The sequence below is a fragment of the Phalangium opilio genome, unplaced genomic scaffold (assembly GCF_054372755.1).
Source record: "Phalangium opilio isolate 3A_F unplaced genomic scaffold, DU_Popi_V2 ptg000039l_2, whole genome shotgun sequence".
NCBI classification, from domain to species: Eukaryota; Metazoa; Arthropoda; class Arachnida; order Opiliones; family Phalangiidae; genus Phalangium; species Phalangium opilio.
The window spans coordinates 5,077,060-5,088,688 of NW_028324163.1; the positions used below are offsets into that span (position 1 = coordinate 5,077,060).

An 11,629-nucleotide genomic window follows, 5' to 3' on the forward strand; every position below is an offset into this window, starting at 1 on the left:
TTATTTCGAGTGTATAACATTATTAAAGAAGTATCGGTATATTCGTTACCCGTACCTGGGCAATCAAATTCGATAGGTTGATCTCCTTTCAGAGATGTTAAAGGTTGTACAGCGATAGTTTTTATATTTTCGACAGACGTTTGCGTTGGAGGAATTGTATGTATGTCCAATTCCGAAAGAACTCCTTCAGCCATTTTTAATTTGTTTTTTTTTTATTTAATTAAAATTTGGAGAAAATATCACGTGGCGTCTTAAACGCTAGTTTTCTTTCAACTGATTTCAAATGATTCTTGACACGACGTTTTATAGTGTTTTTCTTCTTCTTCTTCTTCTTCTTTAGGCTATCTTTTTTCTTAGTAGTTTTTCTTTTTTTAAGACCAGATCCGTATTGTTTTCTAACATTTTCTAACGGTTCGGTAGCTCTTCTTTTAACGGATTCTTTAAGATTTTCGCCTTTAACTACGTCGCTTAAAACGTTTTGAGACGTCCCTATTAATTGTTTTCCAACAAACTTTGCTCCTTTCACTAGAAAAGGGGCGACGTATCTACCGAATCTGGCCAGTATAGCTCCAATACCAAATCCGGTTTGTCCCCCATAGCCCCTTTGAAACGGTCTTCCCAGATATACGCTATTTATAACCCCTTGACCCGTTTGGGCTTGATTTAAGTAATAAGTATTATAATAACATTGCTGATGGCTTTTATTTTCTATCGCCGCTGTTCGACGCATTTTATATGTAATTTACAAGACAAAGTCCCGAAATTGAAATGGGGCATTTTGTCCAAGATGATTCCTTATATCTATGGTTATCGTATCGAAATATTTTTTGGATAAGGGGATATAATGAGGGGAATCGAATGTTTTGACGATCGTAGAACCGTGTTTATTATTATAATAATCCACGGGTACGATTCTCAATAAAGGCACTGTCGAATTACCGACAATTTCGTTTTCGACAATATCCGTATAAATATATAATTCGGAAGGTACGTGAAAATTAAGACGCGCCGGATATTGGCTTGTGCCCTGTATATTTTTATTATCGACGAATCCTAAAATATCCGCCAAATGACGACTTAAACTTGAAAAAGCCGTCGAGTCGATAGATTCTTTTTTTTCTGTTTTACTATTACGTGACCGCTAATTCCATTGTGAATTAATTTTATAAATTCCGAATTACATATTTCGGTATTGTTAATAACTTGCAATATATGATCCATAGATTGATAATTTCCAGACCTAATATCCTCCACGTAGTATTTATCAACGTGAACTTCTTCTTCATCAACTTCTTGATCTTTTTTTCTCTTTTTCGCTTCCCCATCCTTTTTCTCGGAACTGTCAACGACTTCCCCGGGTGGAGGAGGGGCGGTGGTGGTAACAGAAAAGCGTTTAGAAGGGGGAGGTTTTTTAAATTTTTCTTTCTTTCGTTTGCAAGCTTTTGAATGTATTTCTTTTTTCCTCGCGAGTTTTTCTTTTTCGTTTTCTTTTAAAACGTTATAGAAACTGTTTGTATATATAATTTCTACTAAAGCTACTTCCCAATTTTTATCGGAACTTTCTAAATTAATAGGATTAGGTAATTTTGTAATATACGACGAGATTTTGTTCGAAGGGAAAAAATCCATAGAGGAATCACTCGGTAGCGTCAGGTAAAATCCCGATTTGTTCGACATTTTCGGCTAACACCCAAGAATTTTGAGATTTGGGTAAACCTAAAAATTTCACGAAATATTCTAGTTTTCCTTTACGTTTTCTTTTCTTGAGAATAGATTCTATTTTGAAGCTACGAGGCTTGGAGCATTTAATGAGTTGTTGACTGTAGAAATACCCTTTTATATCTGAACCTTCCAAATCTTGCAATTTATATAAATGATGAACTCTCGATTTTAAAATACCGACAATTTTAAATACTTCGATCGAAAAGTTTCCTTCGTACCCTTTAGCGAAGGCCGATTTCAGTTTCGACACGCGTGCGTAGTCCCCCAATTGAAATTTGGGAGTCTTAACGATTATTTTCTTCGTTTTCTGGTCTTTTTTATAAATATTTTATAAACTCTTAAAATATTGGTAGGTTTGACGTTATTCGGAGCCATTTTAATACTCGAATGATAAGCCGAATTATAGGCGTTAAGAAAATTATCAATTTGATCGATGTATCTGTAAGTATTATAATGGGTGAAATATTTATGCATTCGTGCTTTAATCGTTCTATTGAATCTTTCTACGAAAGGGGCGTGGTGAGGTTCGGAAGTCATCGTGTCGAATTTAATATTTCTTTCTTTAAGAAACTTTCTGACTTTGAAATTAACAAACTCTTTACCCGAATCGAAATAGATTTTGCGAGGCGAATTGCTTTTATCCGGAGAGAACATAATTTTTAAACCTTTCAATACTTCGTCGGCCGTCTTTCGCTTTAAAGGGACAATGAAACCTTTTCTAGAGAAACAATCTATACCCATTAATAAATAATTGAAATTATCGTTATATTGAGAATAGGTTTTCATATCGACTAAATCCAATTCGAATCTGTCGCCGATATTAAAAACGGGTATTTTACGTCTAGGAAATTTTTTTAAAGGAGTTTTGTGTAAAGTATAAGCTTCCGAAGTTTCTAAAAATTCGCGTACATTTTTTTTCGGCCTTATATAAAGATTCGATACTCGAAAATGAAGCGGGATGATAAACGTCGAAATAGATTTCGTTTAAGGATTTTCCTTGATTGTTCGATAAGTCTCCCATACTCCTACTCCTTTGTTAATTTTTTTCTTTTTTATTCCCGGGGTTATAGGAAGAACGCGTTTTCTTTTAGGTTTTAAAATTGACCTATTCGGCGTTTTTGCGGTAGTAGTTTTATTTCTAAGTCTTTTTTTAATCGGTAACGAACTCGGAGTTGTTGTTAATTGAAATGATTGGGGTGTTGATGGTGGTGGTGGTGGTTGAAGAAATAATGGTTTAGTTTTTTTAACGTAATTTTCGACAAATGGTTCGAATTCTTTCCATCCAATAGGCGGGGATAATAAAACGTTTCCTTCGTCGAAATATTTAATAGCATAATAAACTAATTCGCTAATATCGCTATTTAATACTCGAGAATCGTCTATAAAAACGGATCCGTCTTTATCAGACCACTTTACTCTTCTTTCGTTAGTCGACAAATAATTTAAAATATCTTTCGCGCGTGATCTATATTCCATAGAAAATAAATTAATCCAAGGTTGTAAAGAATTATGTTCTTGAGGATTTTTAGTCGTTTGATATCTTTGCCATAATTGTTGATATAAAACCCATTTAGTTTTATCGTCTAAATTAACGTTGTTAATTATTTCGCGCATATCATTTTCCAAATTAGTTAACGTATTGACGTCGTTGGAAACCGGAGACGATTCGGGTTTTTCGTAGGGTACTAAAGTCATTTTTTTAGCGAATTTCATTTTCTAGAACTAAATAAAGATCCAATAACAGACGCGGCCAAGGGTAAAAGCAAAGAAAAGATCCCTCCGCCTTTTTGATTAATTAATAGCGATATTTTTAATTTCCAATTAACTTTTTTATCGGCGATTTTTCTTAATTTATTTTTATATTTAGATAATTTTTTAAAATTTTTCGAACTTAATTCGAGATTTCCGTTAAGGGTATTAAGCGCGACTTCGCTTAGAGTTTCGATAAGTTCTTTATCGGCGTTTTTCAAAAGACCTAAACGTTGATTTCTTTTTAATTTACTTAAAGTTTTAATTAAGTGTATATTCTTTTTAGCTAAACTTTGACAAAAATTTCCTTTCCTTCGTCGTCTCGAAGAAGGTCTTTTTCGTTTCATAGCCATCTTAAAAATGAAGCTAGGTATCGAAATTTATCTTCTTTTATTTAGGAACGTAGATAGTAATTTTTTCATTCGGGAAAATATTAGTTCTAATTCTCCATTCCTCGGGACAATTTTGACTTAAATCGAATAATAAATAAGAATAAGGATTTTTGATAGCGTCTTTGTAACTTTCTTGAATAAATTTCCAATTATAGGGATCGATGTGTTTGAATAAAAAATTGACTTGCATTTTATCTCTAATTTGTCTAAATAAAATAATATATTTAGAGTTTAAAGATATTTCTTTTATATTTTTATGAAATAAATTTTGTACTAAAAATAAAACCGATATAGATCTATGATGACTATATTTAGTAAATATATCGGCTATTAAAGTACTTTTATTTTCGCTCATTAAATTGTCAATTATCATTAATATATTTTTAGAACCGTCGTAAATAGTAATATCATCCGGTAATCCACGAATAAAATTAATATTACTACTTTTCATATCGTCATAAAAAGGTTGCCATTCCGAATAATAATAATCAATTTGATCAATTTTAGGTTTAAACATATATTCTAATTCTTTAATAATTCTATAACAGAATACTGTTTTACCGCTACCGGAACTACCGGCTAACAATATCGATGCTGGATGTTCGAAAGGTATTATCATACGTCTTACTTCGAACTTTATATAAATACGAATGAATCAAAAATAAGAAATGCTATTAAATAAATAATTAACGCGTTCGCGCGCTCGCGAGGAAAATTAATTTTAAACGCGCGCGGATTTTACGCGCACGCGCGCGGATGGAGGCCGCCCCCCTCACCCCCACAAAAATTTTTTGGAGGGACAAAGTCCCTCGAAATAATTTTTTTTTAAAGTATTTTGTAAAGAAAAAAAAGACATCTGCTTCTTGACTATTTACTAAATTCTTTTTCTGCTCTAACCTTTACCACCAACGTTATCATTAAGCTGACAAACTTTTCTTGACCTACATATAATGTAGGGGGCTGGTTTCTTCTATTTTCAACAAAAATTCTTACCTAAAAATACCCTATACTCTTTGGAGAAAAAAAAATTGACAACTTTCTCTTTTGGGGTAGGAGTGGTTACATCGTCAACCATAATCTCTAACTTAAAATCCCAAAAGTAAAGAGATGGGGGGTTGTTACTAGGAATCCCAATCATTCATGTCAATGTTAACTACGTACTGGTCCTTTATTCTAACACCTAAATAAACTTCATCGGTGGTCAAAAAGACCATATGATTTTGGAAAACCCTTTTTTTTACTATCCCTCTTCTCTAAATATAAAGAGCATTTAGGCCTATTTTCGGGACCATCATTTTTGACTTGACCCAACACGAGTTAAGAGCAAAATTTTAGCGGTTAAAAGAAGTCACTCTAAAAGAAAATGGATCGAAACGTACGATGTTCCGCTGGACCAGATTGGTAAGTAATATGATACTATTACCTTTATTGCGATTTTGTTTAATTTTTATTCTCTCTCTCGTAGTCTTTTGCACGGCGTTAATACGCCATTTTCACCCTCGCCTTTTCATGAATTGGAAAATTTGGCCCCTTTTGAAAATTTCCAAATTACAATTCCTTCTCCTCCCTAATCGAACAACGACTCCGAAACTGAAGAACCGTCTTACACCTTAACACCTTGGTGTAGAATGCCAGGACCCTCATTTGAAACCCTCAATTGTCACTCGGACATGTAATTTTTTTCTGATTTTATTTCTTACTAAAATCGCTAACACAACCTCACACGTGTCTTCAATTTTTTATTTTTTTTTATAGAGTCAAAGGAATGGTAGAACAATACGTTCAAAGTTTGCGCCCTTTCATCAACGACGAGGACTACGTTGAAGTGTTGTTGTTACAACTGAATAGACTTGTAGAACACAACACTGTTAATAATAATGGCGAAAAGTGAGTAGTGTTTTCTCTATTAACATTACTAGAAAAAAATTTAACCCTTTTTTCAATTAGTCAATACGTTAATAATTGCAAGGGTTTCGCGTAAGTTTTTTTCATATACCTTAAAACTAGTATTATTGTTTATATAAAACTAGTATTATTGTTTATATAGTTTATTTTATTATTATTTTTATAATCAGCATGCTGTTGGAATTAGTCCAGCTTCGCACTTTCCGAGCGAGGATGCAAATAATTCAAATAAACATCGAACAAACCATTCGCCACGGCCAATTAGACGAAACATTATTTGAAGGAATATTTTGCATTATGACACATGCTATTAAAAAATATTGATTGAAAAAATCTTTTCAATTCAAAAGAATTTTTTAATATGCTCCTGAAGAATTTACAATTTTAAAAAATTTTTGTTAATTTTATTTTAAGTTTTTCTAAAAAAAACACAATGAATCAAAATAATATTTTGTTTTTTTTGAAAATGATTTGTTTTTGTAAAAAAAATAGTTCATAAACATAAATTAAAAAACAGTTTCAATTTGTAAATTGCGTTTTTTTCACTTTTAGACTTACATTCCTTTAAAGTTTATAACCGTATGGTACAGTTTCGAAATTATTAGGTAAAATTCTTACTTTATCTAATATTATTCTGTATACTTTAGTTTCATCGCGAGATACAACAATATGATTTGGTAATCTTCTTATTTGTTTAGGATTACGTATTTTAAAATCAGTAGTTTCATTTTCTTCAATTTCAACGCCCAATAAGGCTTTTAGGTTTTTTATATTTATAATTTTTTCCGAATTAGTGTCTAACCTAAATCCTTTCACTTTAGTAATATTATATTTTTTCCCCGAGTCAGGATCAAATATTGACATGCTATAATTTTGAGGAACTCCGCTTACGAATAATTGACAATATGCTCGCTTGCCAAAACATTCTAATTCATTTTTAAGTTGTCCCAAATAGTCTCCCGTAGGTAATAAAGGGTCTCCATTAGGTGTTAAATACAGTAATGAGTCAGTGTCGCAATAGTAGCAGGCTTGACCAACTTGTTCTAAAGACTCTAGTAAATGTAGCCTCGCCATTGCTGTAGTGTACGACGCGCAGGGTTGGCAACTACCTATCCAGTCCGGTTTATACCACCTGGTTTAATCCGGATTAATCCACTTAAAAAAATCCACCTAAATTATCCGGCTTAATTATGAATGGGGAAAAATCAAATTTGTGCCATAAAAATAATTAAAATACAACCAGAAACAATTAAGGCAAAAATGTATGAAGCGATAACTAAAGATTATTTATTGTAAATGATAAAACTAATAGTTATGTTACCAGTTACTGTCCAGTTTCAGCTTACAATATTTTACCAGTATCACTCGAACTTAAAGCATAGCGTGGTTCCAGTGGATCCCCTACAGGTTGACTTTCCTTACGAACTCCAGTTTTGGCTTGGGAAAGCTGGAGGCATTTGTGGGCAGGATTTATACGTGCATGTCTAATCCCGCCCACTAGCCTTTGCCAAGCCAAACCCGGAGTTTAGAAGGAAAGTCCCTTTGTAAGGGATCCACTGGAGCCGCGCTAGTGTTAGGCTCGTGCACTCAGGAAAGAAATAGATTTCATGAAAACATTTTAGCAGTTAAACGATTTTATATTGGAACCGAGGCTAGGGGTCAGGTCGGGGAGTGCCCCAAAACTTAAATAAGAGCTAAACAGAAGTACTTTGCCTACAAAAAAAACCTAAAATTACTCATTTTTTTAAAAAAATCCGGATAAATCCAATAAAATCCGGTTTAATCCAATAAAAACCACTGGTCTGGATTTTATTCAAATTATCCGGATTTTTGCCAACCCTGAGTCGACGCGACTACTACATTCGTGTGTTTGTGTTCAATTTCGTTTCCTTCGGTAGGTATATATTTAACTAGAAGCGTCTTTTCGTTTATAGTCATAATACTTCTAACTTCGATTTCGGGATTTAATAATAATTCGAATAACTAACGACCAGTTTTCAAAACTTCCGTTTTGGTTAAAACAGTTCTTTGCGCGAATTTTCCCCATAAAGAATTGAGCATAAATTTTGCCAATGATCTTAACCCTCGTTTTTCTTAATATTATCTAGATTCAAATCGATACCTTCCATTAATTTGTAATTTTTAACGTATTCTCGCTTCTCTTGTTCAGTGTTACAATTTGATGGAAAACCGCTAGCCTCTGTTTTATATCTTAAAAAGGTATCGATATATTCTTGAAATAAGCCTCCCTTTCCGGTGACTTTATCGTATTCGGTTATTTCATAAACCCAAGCTTCGATCTTTTTTAAAATCACGTAACCTCTATTAACCGCGTGCCTAAGTTCGTCAATTACCCAAGTACCGTTTAATTGTCTTTCGTGAGGCTCGTGGTTACATTCCTCTTGATTTTTAGTTTTGCAACACGTGTAACACAATGTAAAAACTAATTTATTATTAATTTTAGCCGGAAGAACCGGGTGGTATAGGTTAGACGGGGGCAAAACTTCGCATTTAAGTAACCCTTCAAATTCAAAAATGTCGGGTATATTCTCGAGTAATATTTTGGGGTGACTTAACACGTTCTTTTTACATTTATTTACATAGGGATATAAAGATGTGAAATCTAAATAATGAATCTGTTCGGTACCCCTTGTTTCGTGGAATGTTTTCAATGTATTTACACGACCTCCGTGAAAACTATCTTTAGGATTCAAGGGTTCTTTAATTTTAGTTAATAAATTCTCGTTCGATTGAAAATCGCTAATTTCGGGATTATTTTTCTTTTCTAAATTCCACTCGCATTCCCAAATCGTTGACAATTTTATATTATTTAACGATTCCAGCTTATTAATTATTTTCATCGTTCGAATCCATCTAGTATTTAAAGTTTGGCCCGGATCACCCGATATAAGTTTATGTCTATTTAAAGGGAAGCAAACTTTACACCCGTGGAACCAACATCCGAAAAATACAAACACTTCATTCTCCTACATCCCGTCTACTTTCATATTAAGGACTCTCGCTTCTTTCTCCGTATACGCCGATTGAATAGGAATGTTTATTTTATGGCCTTACCATTCTAACCATTCGCCACGCGAGATTGATTTTTTTAAGGCGGTATAAATTCTTAGGTATTATTCCTATGGTATCTTTTTTTAAAAAGGTTTTGCGATAGACGTGACTACAAACCCCTGGCATTGTCACCGCCCCGCATCGAAACGGATCTACACCGACTCTATCTATTAAAAGTTTACGTAATATCACGCAACCTTTTCTTAAGATAGTCACGTCATTCGAGCAATATTTATTAAGATCTTTTAAAAATTAAAACCATTTTCAGATTGTGTTTCTTCGTTATACCATTTAAGAAACGATTCGTAATTTTTCGAGGTAAAATTTTCGCATACGTAGGCTTCTTTAGGGGGTAATCCTTTCTCTATGACGTAATTAGTCTTTTCTTGATAATTAATGTCGAAATTATGATCGACTACGTTAAATAGAAAGTGGGGGAAATACTCCTTAGATTCGTCATCCTCTCTAAAGCCGAAAGTGGCGGGAAATTTAGCCAGAGCTACTGGGACGAATTTGTACGAGTCCAAGAAAATTAAATTGTAAAGTTTAATCTGGTATACCTCGGTTCCATTCACGATTAATTCCGGCTGCCAATTTTCGTCGCGCCCCATTATTTCTCTTAATAAAAATTGCTGGTCGTATTTACTACCGTTATGGCTAATTATAACGACGTTTTTAACGTCGGCCATGGTTCTTAGGTACTCGATAAAACCGTGTATAGGATTCGATCCGGCGAATTTTCTTTCTCTGTTTCCAAATTGACCGCATTACGCGCAAAATCTTAAATTTATTTCGACGACGCAGTTTTCGCAAACAATTTGGCTAATAAGTAATATCGCTTGATGTTCGAACCCTTTCTCTTTACCGTCTTCTTCGTACCGTTTTATTTGTATCGATTCTATGTCGAAAAACACGAAGACGAAACTCGGTAGATTAATTTGTCTTTTCTTCGCTGACGAAGCTAAAATCAGAGTATCTTTGATTTTTTGAATATAACAAAGATGGTCGGGACCCTGATATTTTCCACACACGTTGCAATACATTTCCCCCCAGATATGTTTTTCTTTTCTTTTGCTATAATCTATATCCGTAAAACATAACGTACAGTGAAATAATTTTTCGCAAAGAGGTTTAGGGCCTTGTAAATGACTTTGAAAACATTCCTCGCCCCTAAACGTTCTTAAACATTTGTCGCAATTAAGATTTTGACCCTCGCAATTTTTATCTCTCAGTCATCTGTAACAGAACTCGTTACATTGATGATTTTGATATTGCCAATAAGGAACTAAACATTTAAAACAAAATCTGTCGTGTCCAAATAGGGGTCTAATGTTCGTTATCACGTTATAATGATTTTTTTCGTTTAAGAGAAACAACCTGGGTCCGTCGTCGTCAATTTCCCCCAGTGCTAATACCGGCACGTTATTTTCGAATTTATATATTAATATGGAAAACTGATTTAAACAGTTTCTAAATTTAACGAGGGATTCGGCACTACCGCAATCTTTGTTAGGTCTAACTCCCGCTTTGACGCAAAGCTGGAGCGCTTCGTCTTTTTGTAAAGGATTAGAGGCCCTCGGTCTTTTAATCTTTTCCCAATGACGTTTAATAAACGTTTCGTTGGTATTGTCATTCTTATACTCAAAATGCGCTTTCGCGACAACCAAGGAACGTGGTAAACACAATACATCGTTATTTACTATACGAGTAATTCCCCTTCGATCGCGACAAAATAAATTGTAAGGTTTAAGGCCACCCGGTTTCTTACGGCCATGACCTTCGGGGACCCTTACCACGTGAAACGTTATTCTAGAGGGCCGGTAGGCCCTTCTAGATAAGAACCCACACCCTCCCGTAATGTTAAAGAAATAATTCACAGATTTTAGGTTTAGCGTCCCATAGAAAAAGCATGGGATTTTTGGTGGTCCACTCCATCGAATAACTCAGAAACTACTGCGAAGTTAAGGTTTGAAACACTTTTGATTTATCAAGCACTTATTGAATGTTGAACTTCTGAAGTTTGATTAAGAACAATTAAGTCTAAGTATTTTATTTTAATTAAATTATAAATCATGGTAAAACCGTTACTTATATTACACTGTTTGCATAGCATTTTGTTCAGCCTCCATCGGGTTTGTGGCGCATAGGATAACGCGTCTGCCTATGGAGCAGAAGATTGCAGGTTCGAGTCCTGGCAAGCTCGGTGTTTATTTTTACAGATTTTTATTCAACATAAATGAAATAATCCAAAAATACAATGTTTGGATAATTTTATTGTTTCGAAGTACGGGCTTGTGGCGTAATGGATAACGCGTTTGCATTCGAGGCAAAACATTGCAGGTTCGAGTCTTGGAAAGCTTGTCTATTTTTGATGAAGATTCTTAGTATATAAAAGGGAAAATTCTTAAAAAACAAACTTTCAATGAAATGTGCGCGTGCTGGCGCGTGGTTTAGAAATAACTTTTTTTTTAAATCTACACAAAAAGGTCAACTAAACTTAATTGAGTCACCAACCGCCATTTTACATGAAATAAGTTACCACCCGCCTATCTATTTTGAATTAATTTACCACTCCCCTGCCAAATGATTTAAAATTTTAAACATTCCCATAAAATAATGAGAGACACTTGAAGTGAGCCAATATGCTCACGAACATCTTACTGGAACATCGAATTAATGACGTTTGACAAGCATATTATTATTTTTATAATAGATTATTACAAATTAAGTCTGAAGGAACAGATATTATATAAAAAAGACTTGGTTTGCCCAAGCCTTAAAAACAAAAC

General features: G+C 33.9%; 1 protein-coding gene across 1 annotated transcript; it reads right to left on the bottom strand.

Annotated features, from left to right (window-relative positions):
* Window positions 1-7,846: 7,846 nt before the first annotated feature.
* On the bottom strand, window positions 7,847-8,629 carry LOC149680680 (uncharacterized). Its single transcript, XM_089834626.1, has one exon. It carries the CDS (start codon window positions 8,627-8,629, stop codon window positions 7,847-7,849), a length of 783 nt encoding a protein of 260 aa, XP_089690752.1.
* Window positions 8,630-11,629: the final 3,000 nt, after the last annotated feature.

Bases quoted from the DNA above. Each gene is read 5' to 3' on its own strand.
- LOC149680680 (XM_089834626.1), bottom strand. From the start codon at position 8,629: ATGAAAATAATTAATAAGCTGGAATCGTTAAATAATATAAAATTGTCA.